The sequence below is a fragment of the Sebastes umbrosus genome, chromosome 5 (genome assembly GCF_015220745.1).
Source record: "Sebastes umbrosus isolate fSebUmb1 chromosome 5, fSebUmb1.pri, whole genome shotgun sequence".
NCBI classification, from domain to species: domain Eukaryota; kingdom Metazoa; phylum Chordata; class Actinopteri; order Perciformes; family Sebastidae; genus Sebastes; species Sebastes umbrosus.
In genome coordinates this window covers 15,503,188-15,525,757 of record NC_051273.1, presented here as the reverse complement: position 1 = coordinate 15,525,757, position 22,570 = coordinate 15,503,188, and the positions used below count along the sequence as shown (strand labels likewise).

At 38.8% G+C, this 22,570-nt stretch overlaps 2 protein-coding genes across 7 annotated transcripts in view; one reads left to right on the top strand and one right to left on the bottom strand.

Moving 5' to 3' along the window:
* The window catches only part of cers1 (ceramide synthase 1), a 36,735-nt gene extending 32,688 nt beyond the window's left edge, over positions 1-4,047 (top strand). For all 3 annotated transcript variants that reach the window (XM_037769689.1, XM_037769690.1, XM_037769691.1), the window contains one exon: positions 1,155-4,047. In XM_037769689.1, the coding sequence (XP_037625617.1) occupies positions 1,155-1,197 (43 nt within the window). In that variant the 3' untranslated portion in view covers positions 1,198-4,047. The remainder of the gene's footprint in view (positions 1-1,154) is intronic.
* A 1,190-nt stretch (positions 4,048-5,237) lies between these two features.
* On the bottom strand, positions 5,238-20,707 carry ncln (nicalin). 4 transcript variants are annotated; one of them, XM_037770128.1, is made up of 15 exons: positions 20,393-20,707; positions 16,774-16,964; positions 15,692-15,836; positions 15,421-15,515; positions 14,027-14,107; positions 13,684-13,787; positions 12,963-13,051; positions 11,770-11,909; positions 11,339-11,565; positions 10,713-10,800; positions 10,577-10,615; positions 10,259-10,422; positions 9,381-9,434; positions 8,997-9,075; positions 5,238-7,597 (listed from the first exon to the last, which is right to left on the bottom strand). In XM_037770128.1, exons 1-15 carry the CDS (start codon positions 20,565-20,567, stop codon positions 7,535-7,537), a joined length of 1,734 nt encoding a protein of 577 aa, XP_037626056.1. In that variant the 5' UTR covers positions 20,568-20,707; the 3' UTR covers positions 5,238-7,534. The 4 variants fall into 4 exon arrangements, with proteins under 4 accessions (XP_037626056.1, XP_037626058.1, XP_037626057.1 ...); XM_037770130.1 differs by having other exon boundaries at positions 11,387-11,565; positions 20,393-20,706; XM_037770129.1 differs by having other exon boundaries at positions 10,259-10,419; positions 20,393-20,705.
* Between the last annotated feature and the right edge of the window lie 1,863 nt (positions 20,708-22,570).

Genomic DNA, 22,570 nt, shown 5'->3' with positions numbered 1-22,570 from the left:
CCATTGTTTGCTTGTGTTAACTGTAGTTTAATAGTTTTAAGTATAACCTTGAGTGGACTCCTTTTTGTCACATTCCCTGAGCCAGTCTGTGACAAATGGGGATTTATTTGGCATGCAAATTAACAGATTTCAGATGTACAGCTTAAAGTGTTTTTGGTATTTTGCATTGTGACTGAAATTTTTTAGTATCATACAAGGATTTTTGCTCTTGTTTGTTTGGTTACTTTTGTGGAGTTCATTTTGGTGGATGATTATCAAAGCCACTTCCATGAGTTTGATACCTCTTAATCAATTAATTACCACCTTCTTCTGTTCTAAAAAGTCAGTTTTAGCTGGTAAAATGGTGCTTTTTATCAATTTTGTTGTCAGTTATTGTAGCCAGTGGACACAGTGTATTTTCTTAAGCCATCCTAGCAGTTTTTGGAATAATAATTATTCCCCTATAAAACGTGATTGAGTAGAATAATATTGAGATTTACAAATTGTTTGCTTCTACTTCCAAAGAAACCATTGTGTTATGTAATGGTGGTCTCTACTAATGTGAAAACAAGTACTCAGCACATTGCAATAGTGAGCTTTAAACAAGAAAATGCTAACTTGACTAAAACTAAAGTATATCTGTTTGTGCCTTTTATCTGAACTCATGGATTCATCTGTCTTTATCTGAGGAGCCACCTTTAGCCTCCTGGCTGACTGTCATGTGTACCTCTATCATATGCTGCTGATTATCAGGGTAGCCTTTGACCACTGAAACTCTGAAGACCCTGAAACTGCCGATATCTATTCATATATATCACAGAAAAAAAAACCTGACACTGTCTAAACTGTTGTGTTGTTGTGCTATCCAAAGATTTTATAACTTAGGTAGGCACTTTCTCCTCTCCTGATGTTCAGGTGTAGATGCAGAAAGAGCCCACAGAGCTTGTGTAACTAGTGGCCCTCACAGGTAGATAGGATCAAAGAGCCTGCGACCAGATGGAGATGTGATTATGTGGCACTCCTTATCTGCCTGGCCTTGACCACTGCTGATATCCTCTCTGCCTGCTAATTCCTCACACCTGCTGATCACCTCACCTGACAAGCTAATACTCTCGTTCCCCGTCCCGTCCTACGCTCTCAGTTCCCTGACTCTCGCCTGTTGTCTCTCTTTGCAGGAAGCACGTGCAGAACGGGGTCACCAAAGAGAAGCATCTATAACAGGCTCTCCATCGCCACCACCTGGCACCGGGCTACAAGTACAAGCGAGACAAGACGCCCTGCTTGGACGGCTCAAAACGTGGCTGAAGGGGAATAGTGTCACAAAAAGAAAAAAGGGAAGGAAAATAGCAAGTTGGGCTTCAATGGGTTTTTACTCTTTTTATTTGTTTTAGAACATTTCATTTCATGGCTGTTTTTTTGTTTTGTTTTTATTAGAGCACTGTGAATGTTATTTCAGGTGACTGTTTTGTCTTATTGTTGCTAACTTTACATTTGGTAGATTCAGTAGAAACAAAAACCAGTTTGAGTGAGAGTTGGACGGTGATTGTCACGTACAGGGTGTCGTAATCATCGCCATCACCCTGATCGGCACCGCAGCACCCAGACAAGGAAACGGTTTATAGGCCTGTAGTGGTTCTGTAGACATTTAGACCAACAGTTGGTAAACAAGCAATACGCTAATTCTATAGGGGTGAGCTGCGTTTGCCGTCAGTGAAATAATTAATTCCTTTGTCCGTTAACCTCCGTCCATCTTCTCTGACGCAAGACATGAAGAGAAAAAAAAAAAATCACGATTCAAATGGGAAACATTTGTCCTCAGTATCATTTTTCACGGCTGCAGCGATGCAGGAGAGCCCGCCTGGCATCGTCTGCCGCCGTTTCACCACATGTATTGATTTTCATATCATTGCACAAGTCAGTGGTGGCAACCGCACAGCTCTGGCGTCCATTAGTTTGAACTGAAAAAAGCCACATTGTTGGTGTGTGTAGGTATGTGCGTGTGTTAGGTGTTTCAGGATGGATGTAGCCGAATCTTTTAAAATCCTTCACAACATTTCACCTCTTAGTTTTGATTTCTTTTTACATTTGTATCTCTTGTAATGACGATCAACGGATTGGAAATATTTAATTGTATAGAAAAAGCTTCTTTTTTTTCTGTCTTTCTTACGTGTGTTGCAAAGCATCTGTTGCTGCACTGACATGAAGGCGTACAAGCTGGTTGCTGGTTTAATGACAGCAAATAGCTAGAATTGATTGACTGGGTTTCAGTATCATGCTCATCATTTTAATTTGTTTTAAACAATATGGATTCATATTTATAACCAGTTCGTGGGTGGTGGCGGCTATCGGGTTCACAGGAAATTGAAACAATAGCCCAGAACTTGTGTAAAGATAAAGATCAGTATGATAAAAAAAAACAAAAAACATTATGTATGCACACATTATGGTATTCAGGAATGCATGACATCGAATGATTTTGGAAATATGCTATGAAATTGTCTTACAAACAATGAAGAAAAAAAATCCTCGAGCTATGTAATCATAATGTCTTTATTAATGTCTAAAAATCCTCCTGAAAGTGATCTTTCTTTGACGCAGCAGTGACCACTGAACACATACAAACCAGTGTGTGATAAACATTAAAATGTGTGTATTTTAAGATATATTTCAGACACACATTAAGGGATGATATTAAAGTTTTTGTCCCAGAAATCCCACATATGGGAAGATTTTTGATGTTATCTGTAAATTAAACAACAGTGAGTGGTTTCCCTGGTTCCCACTGGTTTACTGTGTGTGTGTTAAGTGGAAACAGCTGTGGAAAATAAGGGATATTTCTATTCTTCCTACCTTCTCGATCAAATTCAAGCTCTTGTTTGGATGAACAGCGTGCTTGTGCTGCTGGAGCAGGCCGCAGATGTTGTGCTGTTTTAGTTTTATCTGTTTGTCTTCCACATTCCCCATGTCTGGGGGGGGAGTTACAACTAACTTTTAATTTTATATTAAACTATCACTATTATTGCTGTAGTTCAGGTTTTTAATTGCTGCTGGTTTATTTTTCCTCTGAGAGCACTGTTGGTATTCCAGTTTTGTTTTTGTTTTTTCTGAGTCAGTCACAGATCTGCTCAGATCAGATATTTCCAGGGAGAGCTGTTTTGTTCATCATTACAAACATCTGGATTTAGTCTCTTCCTGTTAATCTGAATGCTAGCTCACACTCATTTTTACTGTAGTCAGTATACAACCGTACTGTAAAGCAACACGGTTTATCAGACATGTTGCTGTGTGTAATATATCAGACGTCCCGTGGCTGACTGGTTGTACTAGCATGGTATTCTGGCAGGAAGTGACCTCTGAGGTCTCGACTGCTCAACTGTGAGACTAGATGATCCATAGTTTGCTGATATTTTTTGTGATATGGTGACAGGAAGGAAGTTTACAGTAAACCCACAAAGACCTGTGATCTGGATTAGGTGTGACTCATCCCTCAAGTCTGGTTTGGTACTGTGTGCAGAAGGTGCACCTTCAATCTCTCCCCAACTGTGTCATGCACACAAACGTTCCCGTGATGTGATGTAGTAACTACTACTAGGGGTGGGCGATATGACAAAATGTTGTCAATCAATGAGCAGTTTTATGGAAATATTGGATTTTATATTTTTGCATCTAAAGTACTTTGTCTTTTCAGGTATTTACTTTGATGGATTATCCCAAAACAGCTGCAGCAACTACCAGGTTTGCATTAGATAATAGTCAATACAATCATCATGTATGTATGATATGAAATTGTATCCATGTCGCCCACCCCTAACTACGACCCAGATGTGAACAACCTATCTGAAATTGAAGGAAAAAAATTAATTGTCAATTTAGTTTTCTTTATGTATGGATTTGGCTGATTATTATTTAAACGTCCAAAATGTTGAAAACATGTTGCACGTGAAGCTGAGTTCAGTCAGACAACTCAGTTTGTTAATGTACAGACTTGATATTTGACGTCTAGGCTTTGACCTTGTCACTCCCTGTTTGCATACATTAAGATCAGCACAGAGAAGATGAAGAAGCAGTGTTTATAAACTGAGTAAGAAAATTGCAAAGACTGCAGTGGATTTGTGTTGCAACAAGTATGAGTATGATATAATATTTGGTGTCTAGTCTCTCTGACCTTGTCACTCCCTGTTTCCTTACATTAAGATTAAAATAAATAAGATTAGGGAGAGACGATAAAAAGATGAAGCAGTGTTAGCAGTCTGTGCCACTGCTTTACTCATCAGTTTAAGAAGGCTGCAGTGGATTTGTGTTGCAACGACTAGAAGTATGATATAATATTTGGTGTCTAGTCTCTGACCTCGTCACTCCCCGTTTTCATACATTAAAGAGGACCTATTATGCTTTTCCCCTTTCCTTTAGTGTGTTATATACTTTTTTGTGCACGTAAAAGGTCTCCAAAGTTACAAAGCCCAAAGTCCACTCCAAAAGGAGTTACTCTCCCCCACAGAAACACTGATCCTGAACTGCCTGAAACACCTTGCTTGAAGTCCTGCCGTTACTTCTGTAACATGGTGATGTCACCAAGTAACATATTTGCATAATACCTGCCTAGTGGCTAATTTGGCATGCCCTCAAACAAAGCTAGTTAGATAGAGTGGAGCTGGAGTGGAACACGAAGAGTTTGGTTTGGTTGACCAATCATACCAGACCGACCAATCAGAGCAAACTGGGCTTTTCCGAAGAGGGAGGAGCTCAAACGGAGCGTTTCAGATAAGAGGGTGAAAAGAAGTGCTGCAGCCCAGCCGGTATGAGAAAAGTAAAGCCTTTTTTGAACATTAAAGCATGTAAACATGTTCTAGTAGAAACACAAAATACAATTATACACCTGAAAATGAGCATAATAGGTCCTCTTTAAGATCAGGAAGTGATGATAAAATGAGCATTGTCGGATGTTTTGTACTGAATATGGCGTGCAAGTTGTCTGCTTGAACTGGCTCGCAGGCTTCGCCTCCATTATGACACAAAGTATCGTCATGATTGTGCCAAAAATGTCCACCCAAATTATGAGACAAGTGTTTGTGGGAGCTGGTGAAGAGCGAAGAGGAGAGCTAGTAGAGAACGACGGGCAGAAAATGCCCTGCAGGTATTTCTTCTAAATTGCACTGTAATTTATGAGTATTATTTGTATTGTTCATTAGTAGATCAAATTAGAAAAGGGAGAATTGGGGAATTTGTATGACTTTCTGGGAAGAATCAGTAACCAAAAGTCTTGTTGAAGTGGATTTTAATGATACATGTTTTCTGGATCATGATGCACTGTAATCAATACAAATTGACCCTTTTATTTTTAACTCAATCTTACCACTTGATAAAGACACAAACTTGCTCTTTTGTAATGCAATTTTAATACCATTCAGCCAATGTTATAGTTTCATTTTTCCCATAAAATAAAACATGTCAGTAAACAAGAGGCGTGTTCCTTGTGTTTTTCTTTTAATTTATTTAATCACAACTGATATCATTTTCATTGCAAAGATCAAGTGTTGTGGATGAGGCGAAACAGAGTTCAGACCAGAGGAGAGTTCAGTTCAGTGCACAAATGAAACCGCTTCAATAAATTAAAAATTCATATGTACCACACAGTATTTCCCTCATGTTGGTATATATATAAAAAAATCCTGTCATTTGGGTGGGAGGGGGTCACACACAGGTCATGCAGTAACACATGGAAAATACAAAATGGTAAATAAACACCATTCACCCACAACAAGACAAGACCAGAGCAGAGAAAAGATCAAGTAAACACTGCAATATTCATTTTACACACACCAATATGTCATGAAATTAATAATCTAGGCGTGTTTTAAGATATTTGTCCCCATTTAATCCAACACCTTTTGCCCATTTTAAGACATCCAGTGAATAAATACTGCAGTGCTGTCTTGACCAGCTTTAAAAATGTCTGATTAAGTCAAATCACATTTTTGCTCCAGTCAGCATGGAGGTCAAATTCAGTACACGTTTTCTGCTGATAAAAAAAGGAGTAAAGGGGGAGTTTTATCTCGTTAGGTGTTGGCGTTGTACACGCTTAACACATGTGTGCTCTGATTAGACAAGCATGATTGTTGCTTGTGACCTTTCTTCGACATGAGCCTTAAGATGACGAATCAACATCACCGACATAATCAATTCAGGATTTGAAAAAAAAAAAGACTTGAGCAGTAAAAATAAGACACAGCAACAGGAAAAACAAACCTCGACTACAGAAAGAGGTGACACAAAAAGTGAGAAGGAAAATTTTAAGGTGGTTTAAATTTCTATAACGTTATATATTAAACAGGGAGAAAGGGGGGAGAGAGAGAGACATACGATAATTATTTGGCAATGTTTTTTTTCCATTCAATCGAATGTTTCTTTTAATAAATTCACTACCAAGGCAATTGAATCAGGATAATCTAAACACTACTTCACATTTTATTTAGACGCCTCGTCTTATCCGTAAACGTTATTCGTAGAGTCATTTTCACTGCATTTAAAAAGGATAAATTCAGATTTTTTTCCAAGTCTGTCTCAACACAATACTCATATGCCCATATATGAAAAGATAAGTCAATCGACAGAGAATCAATCACTTCATCCTTTAAGTCATTTCTCAAGCACAAACGCCAACATATTTAATGTGATTTGTGCCTTTCTATGTTTTATACTGTTTTTATTGTTAGTCTGACAGAAAATGCAATTTGAAGACGTCATCTCGGACATTTTTCACTATTTTCTGACAATTTATAGTTAAAGTGATCGATCGATTATTTAAAAAAAACTAATTGACAGATCAGTCGAAAATGAAATTAATGGTTAGTTGCAGCCCTGAAGAGATGGAGGACAAAATCGAGAATTAGAAGGTGTTTCTGCACAGAACAAGGACTCTGTAAACAGTCAGTATTGAGAGAAAGAACAACTACAGCGACTTAATATCTCTTTAAAAGTCTTTATGGGAATGTGAGTATTGTATTCAAGCACACTGAAAAATGTGAACCCGTCCTTTAACAACCAGGTTGGGTGAACACGTCTCTCGACAAAAGAAATTCTGGGCTAAACTCTGTGTGGTCAGTTTCTCCCTGTAGCTGCCTGAGACAACACATGACGTCAGTTTGGCAGAGCGATCACTCGTACAGTATACGGACAGGAGGAATGAGGAGTGATCGGTGGAACTTAATCTCATCTAGATCTCAGAGGTGTAGAGTGAAATAATGAAATATGTCCGACAGGAGGGATTATTATTGTAAATGAATGACGAGACATCTGCGTTCATGAAGACAGGGAGAGAGAAAAATGATTCCTGATTATTCTGGTCTTGGTTGACCAAATGGATTAAGTTGGCAGCAGGACAGGATCTGACATCATAGTTTGTGGGTCAGGATGAAAGAAATGGAAGAGATTCTGCTGGTTTGAAAACCATCATGTGAACAGCAGCTCGGCCCAGCTTCTGCGTTCTTACTGGTTAAAAGTTCGTTGATTTGACGAAAAGGTCGGATCTGGGGGGAAAAAAATGTTGTTGTGCACCTTAATGGACCTTCGCCTTGGGCTGGGTGATTCTACGGACAACACTGTACAGGACTCCGAAGTTCTGTAAAAAAAAAAAAAAAGAAGAAGCACAAGACAAGAGTTTCATGTTTCCAGACAAGAAGAAAACATCTGCACACTCACAGGCCGTTTTCAAACATGGAATACCAACAATGTTGGCTTGATCTATCAGTAAAAGTCATGGTTTCTGGGCTTTCAAACAACGGTCCCAGCTAGGAAAATGTCCCAGTACAGTTACAGAAACAGCCACAATACTCGCATGACATTTGTTATCTGCTGAGCGAAAAGACGCATCGAGTTAGAAAGCGTCAATATGAAGAAAAGAGTTTTTAGTTCTCTCACAGGCTGCATCAGTGATTGATTTTGAACCTCATTGTCGCTGAGGAGGCTTTAATTAACGACCATCGTGAGCATAATGGATGCTTGCCTCCTCTTCTATCTACTGAAACCCCCCCTTATAAATGTCCTTTATTAAAGTGTAAGATTTATTATAATGTGACAATAATACCTGAAGCACACAAGAATAATACCTCATTTAATTGCTACTTGTCTACATGCTGCGAGATATTCATTTCATCAAGCCCACTGCATGACAGAGAGCTGAACATTTAGGGAGGGATACTGCTGGAGCAATGATTATTGTGGTTTTTCCCCCTCACACTGCAAATTGAAAAAAACTAATTTCAATTTAAAGACCGAACTGATATCAGAAGAATCTCCTCGACGGCTTAAAATTGGCTCCTTCACAGCGTTTTATTTAATAGATTTCCTTTCTGCATTAGAGATGATTATTAAGTGATTAAAGTGCTCTAAAGAAGGCAAAGATTATTCGCTATTTAACATTCTGCTGCTACAGCCTTTAAATTAATGTGACGACATTCAGTTCAGACTTGTGTTACAGAAATGTTACTAGAACTAGTAAAACTACCGTCGTGCTTTTTCTGTAAAAACAACAAATTTAAACAATTGATTTGTTTTTTTTTGGAAACGTATCACGTATCATACCATCACCTTTTAAGTTGATATGGCAAACAACCTGTAAGCAAACAGTTGCTTATTTACAGAGCAACATTATCATTTATTTGGAGTCGTGTTTCTGTAAGTCCAATATTTACTCTCCTTATAGCTCTGTTTTGATCTCTACTAACTCCTGAGGGAAATATCTGTCTCCTTAGCTGCTCCATTATGTTCACCAGCTAGTCGCTAACTGTGTGTGTCTGCTGAGCAGGTGGTGTACGCTGGGTTTTTTTTAGAGCTTATTTGCTAAAAACAGCTGCCTGCTGTGGACAAAAGCAGCGATATATGAGAGCGGTGAGAGTAAATTTACAGACCAGCTAAACATATATTGTAAAATATCAGCTATAGCAACACAAGTAAAACTGACAACACATTTATGTAATGTGGTGCATTTCTGAAAGACGCTGCAGACTACTGTGACTTACCTGGATCGCCAGATACATCATCCCTAAGTAGGCTGCAATGCAGACGGCCAGCAGCAAGTCAAAAATAGCCGGCTTCACTCTGAGAGGTGGAGAGGGAGAGAGGGGGAGAGAGAGAGAGAGAGAGAGAGAGAGATGTAGAGTGGTTATTAAAAGAGAAACAAGAAAAAATAATCCTGGACATAATGTGATGGTAGTTCTTAATGTTTGGATTTTTATCTTTTACTAGTGTGGACAAAAGTGACTGAGGACTGATTGAAAGCAGATGAGATGATGAGCCTCATGACGTTACAGACAGCTGTGAGCTGCAGAGCTTTTACAAAGCTACAGTAAAATCAGCAGGAACTGCACTAAAAGCATCTCAGAGGAGGAAGAGGAGCTCATTACCTGTAAGCATTCATGGTCTGCTTCAGCTGGTCGTAGAATACAAACTCTGGATCCCTGCGGACGACACAGTTACAGGCTGTCACTTTGACAAACAGGAAGAATGTACAACATACTGTATATTAGATCTGTCGTTTCAGGAAATATTCCGTCTCTGGTTTGATTCATGATGACTGACAGAAAGCAGGCTGCTGTTATGGTCAAATGTTATATTCAAATTTTAACTTTTTTTTTACAGTATTGGTGGTAGAGCTGCAACAATTAATCGATTATTTGTCAATTATTAAATTAAATGGCAACTATTTTGATAATCGATTAATCGGTTTGAGTATTATTTTATGAAAAAAAAACTAAAAATTCTCTGATTCCAGTTTCTTAAATGTGAATATTTCCTGGTTTCTTTACCCCTTTGACAGTAAACTGAATATCTTTGAGTTGTAAACAAAACAAGATATTGGAGGACGTCATCTTGGGCTTTAGGAAACACTGATCAAAATGTTTCACCATTTTCTGACATTTTATAGACCAAACAATCTATCGATTAATCCAGAAAATAATCGACAGATTAATTGACAATAAAAATAATGATTAGTTGCAGCCCTGATCGGTGGTTCAATCTCCTTCATAAACTCAAGAGAGTTGCACTGAATACTCAGTCACAAACACCTTAAAGTTTAATAGAGTGCTGTCTGATTCATTATCAAAAACTAGGATGTTTTTTAAAGACTGTGTTACATCAGACAGAAAGATGGGCTAATAAAAAAGGATTTAACTGGGTCAGGTATTTACCAAATGTTGTAACTTTTTTTTATTTGTATGCTTTTTCCTATAGTAACAGCTGTGCATCGATATGTTCTGTCCGCCTCCACCCTTTTCTTTACCTTTTGTCAGCTTTGACGTAGTGTCTCTTGACGTCTTTGAGGTAGTGTCCGAGGTGATACTCCAGAGTGGACACCACGCTGCTGTCTTTGTCCACCAGCTGAGCGGCTCGGGGCTGCGCTGTGAGCCAGTCAACCACTGCTGACAGCTGCTCGTCCTGCACCTGCTGACGCGGAAAGAGACACAAACTGCATTACAACTGCTTGGGTTGGGTGTAATGACGGTATATACCGTGCAACCAAAACAAAGGGACAATTGTTGCTACTGCTGTTTCTTTTAGAGATGTGTTACCACCGGGCCCTCACAGTTTAGTGACTCACCATCTGTTCTGTGAAGATCTGCAGGTCCCCAGGAGCCCCCTGTGCAGCAGAGTACACAAAAAAACAACGTCACATCACAGGCTGAAAGCAGACGCAGCATCTAGAGTCCAAACATTTTCTCCATCTGTGTGTTTACCTTCTCAGTGAGGTTGTAGATGACCCTGGCCAGCGCCTCTGCTACCAGCTTGGTGTTTCTGCTGAGCTTCTGCACATCTACATGAGGCCTGTAAGACACGAACACAAGTGTGCAGACAGTTAGAGATGGTGGAAAAACTCCAAAACGTAAAAGGAGTGAAACCAGAAACCCACTATAGCAAAAGGAGAGAGAGAGAGAGAGAGAGAGGAGAAACCAATTACAGAGCATCCATTTCCACAAAGGTGGGCTGAAATGCAGAAAGTCTGAGAAAACCAAGTGTGAAACTGTAACACAGAGCCGATGAATGGTTTACTAAGGGACCGAGAGACGGGGAGATGGATGGCTACAGGAGCATTAGAAGACTAAAGAATGGAGAATGACAACATCACTCGCTCCACATCTGACAAAAGTGCATAAATACAGTCATGAATGATGTAAAATATGCACTGGTCTTGCCCTCACAACACTCAAGTCTTTCCATGGACGGTGTACAGAGGGACCTGAAAGAGGAGGTGGAAATGAATGGGTCTATCAACACCACCTATGATATGAATAAAAATGACTGGCAGCTAGGGATGGACACTGGTTTCTTTGGGTGATTCAGAGACTTGCAGTAATGAACCCACCCAGCAGGGGGCTCTCCCGCTCCGTGGCGAGAGGAGGGGGACACTGACCGCGAGTCCATGATGCTGAAGCGCTGAGCCAGGCGGTGGGAGGGCAGGTGGGACAACGTGAAGGCCGGCAGCCGGCGGATCCCGAAGCGCTCGTGCTCCCAGGCCAGCATGTCGTCGGCGAGGTTGATTTTCTTATGGACCATGGAGAACTTGACCTCTGGGTACTGACTCGCAGACACCTGGGAGGAAATGAGAAATATAATCCCAAATTACAGCCCATAATCTAATATACGATCTGGGTTTGCACTCATTTACATTTCTATATAGGTTATGAGATAATTAACATTATTAGCCGTATACATCTGCTACTAAATAAGAGCGCGTTTTAACGTGTTTTTGTCCAAGGTTGTAGTGAGACATTCATCAAGCCTCGAGGTTCTTACCATCTCCAGCTCCTTGAGCAGAGCAAACTGAGGTGATCCCTCTTTAGGAGGTTTGGACACGTGGAGGTGCAGGTTGTCTCCGTTCCCCAGAGTGTCCAGACACAACACGAAGGCTACGTTGTCCTGCAGCAGACTGGAGTCTGTGGAGAAAGGGAAGGAAAGGTATTGATGACAAGGAGAAGTTTATAATTACGTTTAAAAAATAGTGAAAGACAGAGGGCGTGGAAAAAAAGGGAACATGACATATTTAATCACAGAAATATAACCAAAAATTAAGAGATGTTCCGGTACCATTTTTTCCTTCCCAATACCGAGTACCGATCTGATACCAGCGCAATAAAAAAACATATATAGTTATTATTATTATTATTTAACAGCTGTTTACTACTGACCATGTATTGATGTGATATGATTACTATCTTTGTTGTATGCATGAACAAATACATACAGAGAATGAATGCAATAGAACTTTCTTTTATTATTCAGTTTGTCAGTTACAAAGAAAATAAATAAATGAAGCAAGGAATAAATAACAATTGTCTCAGCTGTCTCCTCAGTGGACAGCCTGTGTGCTGATTTGTCCTGCAGGGTGCAGTGTTCACACACACACCTTACTAGGGTGCTGCCACCCCTCTAAACAGAAGCCTTACATACTGCACATATCGCCGTTTTACTTGTTGGATATTCCACTATTCCAATGTTGCCAAATGGCTGACATTAATAAATGATGGTATCAGATCGGTGCATAGACTGGCGTACTCGCCGATATCTGAACCCGAATTTGGACAGTATCGGACGCATTTACGAAACTGGTATCGGAACAACTCAACATATATTGTATATAGAGAAAAAACTAGGACTGGTTCTATCCAACTATGATAGTCTGTTATTATTAGTCTGTTATTATTTTGTTCTGATCTGCTTCAACAAGAAGCTTTAAAGTGTAACCGTTTGGTCAACTTTCTAGTGGGAAATTTCCTATGGTTAACAGATGTAGTATATCTAAATCTAGCTATTTATCTTTTCTTTTTTGGGAACAAATTGGTCGTGAATTGAACTAAATTTTACATTTAAAAGTCATTAAATACAAATAATTGTCTATATTTCGATTTCGAGTATTGTATTCAAATTTAATCCCCAAATCCAGCTGCATGAATACTTATATTTCCTACTGTAAGTGTTATATGAAGTACCTGTATGATCCAGATTGTCTTCCAGCCAACGTTTGGTGCCCTGGTAGTTGAACTTCCCCCCACCAGATACAAAGAACAGCAGGTTGTACCTGAACACACAACATGATTCACACATGAGTCAAATAATCTACCTGAGGGAACCTGATGAAGGAGGATGTGTGACGACGATACGACGTATGGACATAGAGACTAGAGTTAATATTAGGGAACACCAGAGTCTGTGGGAAATAAATCACAAATCATTCCTTTCCGGACTGATCAAGTGAGTAGTGCTGAGTTTGAACTTTTGAAGTCCATTACTAACCACTCTCTGTAAGAAGTGAGTCCTTCCACTCAGCTACTGTTAAGTACATTTAGACAAAAGAATGAGCCTGAACCAGATTATTGACCGCTTTAAGTGTTTAACACTGTGATTCTTACTGCCGGCAGAGTGCACAGATGATGTTCAATATAGTTCTCAGAAAGCATTTGGAGCAGGACTCTAACCATAACAAATAGACTTCATCTTATGTTCAGATGAACCACTGAGGTCAGCAATCAATACCACACCTACCATTTCATCGTATATACAATGAATGAAGTAAAAGAGCATCACTGAGGTGTCTGTACTGACATGAATGTGTAAAATAATTAGAAATTAAGCTTTTTGTGCAGCTATGAATGTATATTGAGGCTCATGAGACATAAAACAATTTAAATGAGTGCTGGCATCATTACTCACCCAGCATGTGTCCTCTTGTAGGTATAAAGTTTCGAGAAGAGACGAGCCAGCTCTAGTAACATGGACACCCCGCTGCCGTTTGAGTCGGCTCCGTACGACAGCCACTGGGCACAACAACACACACAGAGTCAGATTACTTCCCTGGCCTGCTCTCTTTTTACTGACAGTGTTATTTCCTGCACTACTACTGTATAAAGTTATAAAGAGACACCGTGTCTGACTAAATTGAACCAAATCCTAACAGCTTATTTGCTGACAAAATATTTCTTCAGATGCTAAATCCCCTGTACATTTTGAAAAAGTCAGCGCTTATTTGTAAGAGAAAAAGAAGCAGTGAACGTACTGGAGCGACACCGAAGGAGTCGTAGTGAGCAACCACGACAATAGTGGGCAGGTCCTCTCCTCCGACTCCAGCCAGGCGACCCTGGTAAATGAAAAAACAGAGACATCAGATGAGGGAAATAAAACAGAAGCATGAGATTCACTATTTAACTGTCAGGTTGGGAGTGTGACGGTGCAGAGTTGCAGTGGGTTACAGTCGACCTCTGACTCTCCTAATCCCCTGCAGTGTGACTAAACCACTTTTTCCTTCTGCTTTTAACACAAAGCTCAGATTAGAAAGTCCTGAACTTGCACTTCACTCCTGCTTTGTATTGCCCCCGTTCTGACTCAAACTGTTTGATCTAAAACTATCTTCGAACAATGAACAAAGCCATCTAAATCCCTTCATGAACTCTTGCGAAAAACAAAAGGGACAGAAATACTGTAGCAATCCCTTCTAGTAAAGTCTGAATGAAAACAGTTGAAGAATGACATTCACACTGAGCATTTGACCTTGACAGCAAAATAGAGAAAAAGCTATAAAACAAGCAAGTTTAAGTCCTGTCAGGCGACCAGGCGAGAGAGAGAGTGTAAATCTAAAAAAGCGGTACAAAATATAGTGTCAAGTCAAACTGAAAATGCATATTCTGCACTTAATTTCTTGATCTCTAAATCCCAGGCTTTCAGTCCACACAACCGTCTTTGTTCCAGGATTTATGGCCACCCACATGTGCAGAAAACACTCTGCTCTAATAACATAATAAGATTGAGTGTCACAGCTTCAGGTACCAGAGGACTCTCTTCTGCTTCCACCGCACATGTCGATCCTCCATAATTTGGAGACAGGGCCAATTTTTTAAACATTTGTCTTATGCAAGCCTGCTTAAAATGCTTCATGAATTACTTTTTTTGTAAATTAATAGTATATTATCAGGGCTAAAAGCCACAAAACAAGCCTAAAAGTGTAGTTATCCATACCACAATTAACATGATTTGCCTTGGCAACAGCTAGAGACCTCGCTGTTTAATCCGTTTCTCAAACATCTGACTTGAGAAGCTGGTTAAAATCATTATTTTTTCCGCCAGAGAGTCTTGCATGATTAAGATGAGGATTCATTGATATCACCTACTAAAAAGCTGCCTTATTTATTTAATTAAATACAGAAAACTAATTTAATACTGACGCCTTACCAAATCGAGAAAAAAAGAGTAGCGTTTTAGATATTTTGCAAATGATTTCACCATATAAGAAACATTTAATCGTGTTCACATTCAATTCAGTTTTTAGTGCCTCTGAGCTTCAGGCCTGTTGACTGTGGGAGGAAACTGGATCAAGCACCAAGAGGGAAAACTACTGTGTGTTTCAACCAGCTTATTCGGGTACATTTGTCTTCAGATTCCGGTGAAGTCTCTCACCTCTAAACTAGTGATGGCCCAGTCGCTGATAGCTTTACTCTGAGCTCCACTGGTGACCATCTGGAAGCCGTTGGCTGTGGCTGTATGCAGCAGCACTACAGAAATCAACAGAAAACAGAGCGTTAGAAATAACCAACTTGCAGAATGTCCATCCCACATTTACCATCTCTCCTATCTGGATAAAATAGGATTACTTTTTCATCATAAATGTACATAGAATTTGGTGACAGGTAGACATATTGAGTCCAGTCTAGAAGGAGTGACTCTCTACCTTCAGCTGCTGATAAAGCGCCCTGTGAGGAGGACGAGGTCAGGGTTTGGGTGTAGATGGACAGCAGCTCATCGTCCTCCATGGCAAAGTAGACGGGGACGATGGTCTCGGTGGCCAACATCTCCGGCTCCAGCTCCATGAACTGCTACACAATGGGAAAGATAAACAGAGGCAGAGAACGTGTTTAAAAAGCTAAGAAGCACAGCTCTGTTTGTTAGCGTGCCATGCTGATGGATTTAAACTGAAACCTGATTAATTCCTTCAACCCTGCAGGTTCAGTATAGCTCAATGTAAGTGATGAGAGAGAACAGGAGAGAAACTGAATTACAAATTAACCCTTTGTCTCTACAATAACTCGACATAAATGGAATTTAGTTACATAACCAAATGAGGATCTCATCAATGCCTACTGCTACTCCTTTCCAGAAACACTACTCTAACGATCCCACTCATCAAATCAGTCAGTGTGCTTTAGTGAGATAACATCCAATCTCTGTGAAACCTTCTATACCATTTTCTTTGATTTAGAGTCACACTGAGCTTGTTAAAGTTGAGTGGAAAAGCTTCAAACATAGTAATCAGCAGGATGGACATGTTACATCAATTTATGCATTGGGACACCGCTTTCCTTTCCGTTCTCTACACTGCTGGGAAGCCCTAAGCTAAACAAATTCAACACAAAACAGACAAGCTTGCGGTTGACTGTGATTAGAAAGTATGCGGCTGCTCGGATATCTCAAATAAAGTTTTGCATAAATAAGGGATGCTATGCTACTCCAGACTTGTGGCATGGCTTTCTTCTTCTTGTGCTGTATATCTGCAGATCACATTCACTTAAATGTTGCCTCCTTTGGACATTTTTCTTTTAGCTATTCACAGGTGTCACAGATAGCCCTCACTACCAAATGCATCACTTACAAAACTCTTTAGTAGTTAGAGAGAAGTGCTAAATATTGAATTCACAATGCAACAGTGACATCATTGCATTTTACTTGAACACACAATCAAAGTGGAAAACAGTTGAGGATGAAAGGGAAGAAACCGCATACAGCACGAGACTTTGATTTGTGTGTTATTATTACCTGCACTATGTCCTGGGGCATAGTAGACATGTTCTTGGGCAGGATGATGACCACAGCTCCGGCCGATTGGCGCAGAGCTTTCTGGTACTCCTCATAGGAGAAGTCCGCTAGCCGCATGATAACACAGCGACGACTTAGTACTTCTGCTTCCACAGTACGAGCCTCCGTATTCAGGATGGCATTCCTGGTACCTGAAGGGGCAGGAGGAAACACACTGATCATCAATTATGAAACAATAACTCATGTGTTTATGTCAACAGGAAAGGGCATGGATGACTTATCCTGCTATTGGAGCACAAGAATCAAACTGTATCGACAAACTGATGCTGAGGGGGAAACTGAGTGAATAACACCCTACTTGACACAGACTTTAACCAAAGGGCTGGGCTTGGTTGATCTCTTTGTCAAGTCTGCTAGCTTTCATTACTTTTCATCTAAGACTTGACACAGAAATAGCCATTACAACTCATCATAATTTTGAAAAGTGGTTGGATCCGAACTGGACGATCTGGAGGTGGTGGCAGAGGGGAGGATGAGGAGGAAGCTGGACGCTATCCTGGATAACCCCTCCCACCCCCTCTATGATGAGCTAGCCAAGGAGCACCAGAGCCACAGACTCATCCCCCCTCGGCACAACACAACTATGAAGACTAAGAACTTTAAACACACAGCACTATCTGCCTTGAAACATGCACTATCTGCAACCATCTTAGACTCTAACCACTGGCGCACTTTACACTATACATCCTATATACCACTTTATAGACTGCACATATTACATTTATTTATTGACGGACTGTACACACTATGTTCACCCGTTCACTCTGTATCTTTTATATCTCTATTTGTTGTTTTTTATAATTTTTGTATACCTTTGCCTGTCCTGTGTCTCACTCTGTTTGCTGATGTTTGCTGATGTTGCTGCTTTGACACCTGAATTTCCCTCCCGGGATTAATAAAGGTTCATCTTATCTTATCTTAAAATTCAAGCTGTTGTATCTCTAGTGTTATTTCTTCCCCTTGTTTCAATATGTGGATTACTAAGAGATTATTGGTATCCTTCATTTTCTCCTAGTCAAAGTGTTTACTTACTATACCTTGGACTAGAAACCTCTGTCATCTGCAGACTTACTCACAAAAGATATACATCATTTAAAAACAGCTCAGCACAAACTGTTATGAAGAAGGTGGAACTAATTCTGTTAGCATTTTGTATCAGTCCCATTTGAGTTAGATGTCTTTTTGTAATGTTTCTAATCTAATGATTTATTGACACTGGTGATCATGACTATAACCAAAGGGTTGATCTCTTTGAGAGAGATTATCCTTCATTTTCTCCTTGTCAAAATGTTTACTTACTATACCTTAGACTAGAAACCTCTGTCATCTGAAGACTTACTCACAAAAGATACACACCATTTAAAAACACAGCCCACAAATCATAGTACAAACTGTTATGAAGAGGGTGGAACTAATTCTGCTAGCATTTTGTGTCATGAGTTAGATGTATTTTTGTATTATAATCTAATGATTTATAGACACTGGTGATCATGACTATAGCCAAAGGATTGATCTCTTTGTCCACTCTGCTAGCTTTCATTAATCTTCATCTACAACTCATCATACTTTTGAAAATTCAATCTGTTGTATCTCTAGTGGTATTTCTTCCCCTTGTTTCAATATGTGGATTACTAAGACATTATTGGTATCCTTCATTTACTCCTTGTCAAAGTGTTTACTTACTATACGTTGGGCTAGAAACCTCTGTCATCTGTAGACTTACTCACAAAAGATACACATCATTTAAAAACAGCTCACAAATCATAGTGTCCATAGTGTCAATCATAGTGTCCATAGTGTCAATCATAGTGTCCATAGTGTTAATCATAGTGTCCATAGTGTCCTTGGGTTTCTGAAAGGTGCTATATAAATCCAATTTATTATTATTATTATCATAGTACAAACTGTTATGAAGAGGGTGGAACCAATTCTGCTGGCATTTTGTGTCATGAGTTAGATGTATTTTTGTAATGTTGCTAATCTAATAATGTATTGACACTGGTGATCATGACATTAATACAGTTTATTAAAGGGTAAGATTGAAGGAGTAATGATCCTGATTTGAGGACATGAGCTCTGTTATGAAGAAGGTGGAACTAACTCTGCTAGCATTTTGTGTTGGTCCCATTTGAGTTAGATGTCTTTCTGTAATGCTGTAATCTAATGATTTATTGACACTGGTGATCATGACATTAATATAGTTTATTGAAGGGGATACACATGTAAGATTGACGATCAGATTTTAAGGAGTAATGATGCTGATTTGCTTCTAGTCATCTGTAGACTTTACTCACAAAAGATATACACCATTTAAAAACAGCTCAGTACAAACTGTTTTGAAGAGGGTGGAACTAATTCTGCTAGCATTTTGTGTCTTAGTTAGATGTATTTTTGTAATGTTTCTAATCTAATGATTTATTGACACTGGTGATCATGAAATAAATACAATTTATTATTATTAATATCATAGTACAAACTGTTATGAAGAGGGTGGAACTAATTCTGCTGGCATTTTGTGTCTTAGTTAGATGTATTTTTGTAATGTTTCTAATCTAATGATTTATTGACACTGGTGATCATGAAATAAATACAATTTATTATTATTAATATCATAGTACAAACTGTTATGAAGAGGGTGGAACTAATTCTGCTAGCATTTTGTGTCTTAGTTAGATGTATTTTTGTAATGTTTCTAATCTAATGATTTATTGACACTGGTGATCATGAAATAAATACAATTTATTATTATTAATATCATAGTACAAACTGTTATGAAGAGGGTGGAACTAATTCTGCTGGCATTTTGTGTCTTAGTTAGATGTATTTTTGTAATGTTTCTAATCTAATGATTTATTGACACTGGTGATCATGAAATAAATACAATTTATTATTATTATTATCATAGTACAAACTGTTATGAAGAGGGTGGAACCAATTCTGCTGGCATTTTGTGTCAGTCCCATTTGAGTTAATGTCTTTCTGTAATGTTGTAATCTAATGATTTATTGACACTGGTGATCATGACATTAATATAGTTTATTAAAGGGTAAGATTGAAGGAGTAATGATCCTGATTTGAGGACATGAGCTCTGTTATGAAGAAGGTGGAACTAACTCTGCTAGCATTTTGTGTCAGTCCCATTTGAGTAGATGTCTTTCTGTAATGCTGTAATCTAATGATTTATTGACATTAATATAGTTTATTAAAGGGATACACATATAAGATGCATTTTAAGGAGTAATGATCGTGATTTGAGGAGGATTATTACTCAAATCAGGATCATTTGAGTAATGAAATTACTTAAATTGATCATTTGAGGAGGATGATTCCTCCTTAAATCAGTAATGATGCTGATCTGCTTCAGGGACATGAACTAGCCCTGCTAGCATAGCTAGGCTACATTAGCAGCTAGGTGGCTACTGCCATGTTACTTCAGCTGACTTAACTTCATCTGGAGGCGACAGCTCGAGTCATCTGCTGGAGTAGAGACTAGTGTAGTTACTGATGAAGTGCATGTGTGATGTACTGAGTGATGAACTAGAGCAGCAGGCGGACTCACCGTAGGGCTGTCCCTGCAGGTCGTACTGCTGCATGCGGTACACGGTGAACTCATGAGCCGCCTCGGCCGGCAGCGGAGACACCAGGATCAGCACGGCGGGGATAAACACGATGAAGGTGAGAGGAAACGACGACTTAAACATGTTGTCAAACACCTCGCTGGCCTCCTCAAACATCGTGGCGGGTTGTAGTGAGAGCAAAGCTACCAGAGATATAAATGAATATGACGTTCAGCTGTCTGTCACCGCTCTGCTGACAGCACCAGACCTGCTCAAGCTAACACGCTAATGCTAACCTAACGGCTAACTAACTGACAGATGATTCTGATCAGGCAAACAGCGGGACGACCTGCTGCTCTACACCGGGACCGAGACTAAATAAACCCTAATAATACACGATTACAATACTAATACATTGTGATGTGTGTTGAAAAGTACGTGTTTATGTGTGATATTTATCTGATAATTCAATATTTAAAACTGAGTTGAAGCAAGGGGTCCTTCAGGGATCATCTAGGGCAGCTATAACTGAAGAGGTGAATGTTATTGAAGGTCACTAGATGGCGCTAAACACCCATGGATGATTAATGCACACCATAGAGACTAAACATGATAGAGGCCTTGAAATAACATTGGCTGGGTTATATAGTTGCCTATATATATATATATATATATATATATATATATATATATGGACTTCTCACACAAAAATATATCTTATACTGTATATGTTCTTAATGTATATGATCTTAATGTGCTCTTGTACAAAGTATTTCCTTTTATAATTGTAATATAACTTAAAGTATTTGTAATTGTAACTGCAATATAACGTAATTGTAATTGTAATATAACTTAAAGAATTTCCTTTTATAATTTTAATATAACTTATTATTTGAAAGGAGCTTCCCAGCAAAAAGCTTTTCAAACGATTGTACCTGTATAACCGGCGTGACAATAAACATCTTGAATCTTGAATCTTGAATATATATATACTTATAGTTACAATAAAGGTGCAGACCGTAGTTTAAAGTATTAGCTGCATATATAATACTTTAAAAAAAATACTTTAAAAAAATATATCTTACACTGTATATGTTCTTAATGTGCCCTTGTACAAAGTATTTCCTTTTATAATTGTAATATAACTTAAAGTATTTGCAATTGTAACTGCAATATAACGTAATTGTAATTGTAATATAACTTAAAGAATTTCCTTTTCTAATTGTAATATATTTTATTATTTGAATGGATCTTCCCAGCAAAAAGCATTTCACACGATTGTACCTGTATAACCGGCGTGACAATAAACATCTTGAATCTTGAATCTTGAATATATATATATACTTGTAGTTAAAATAAAGGTGCAGACCTTAGTTTAAAGTTTTAGCTGCATATATAATTGTAAGATAAGATAAGATAAGATGAACCTTTATTAATCCCCGGAGGGAAATTCAGGTGTCACAGCAGCAACGTCAGCAAACAGAGTGAAACACAGGAGAGGTAAAGGTATACACAAATTATAAAAACAATAATAGAGTTATAAAAGATACAGAGTGAAAGGGTGAACATAGTGTGTACAGTCCGTCGATAAATAAATGTAATATGTGCAATAAATAAATGTAATATGTGCATATGTGCAGTCTATAAAGTGGTATATAGGATGTATATTGTAAAGTAAGTGTAAAGTGCGCCAGTGGTAAGAGTCCAAGATGGTTGCAGATAGTGCATGTTTAAAGTTCTTAAAGTCCTCATTGTTCTCATACGGGGGTCAGTCTTGGTTGTGGAGCCTGATGGCTACCAGCATGAAGGACTGACCCAGGCGCTTTGTGTTGTGCCGAGGGGGGGGATGAGTCTGTGGCTGAAGGTGATCCTCATCTTGACTAGCTCTTCATAGATTCTCATCATGTAAAAGTAATTGCATCAGAGGTGCATCTATCAAATAAGTATTTTTTTCACACAATATTAAAGCACTTCTTTAAGCACAGACATGTCCGTAACTAAGATTTAACAAATACTGTTGTCCTATTCGTATTACGTTCATGTTGCTAAACATGTGTGCATTGAAGAAAGAAGGCCCCTTGAAACAGCACTGATGGTAACTTCTGTTATTCAATGTTATCTTTATTTTATTAACAATGTATGGCATTTGTAACCTTTGTAAGTCTTGCAACTGCGCTAAA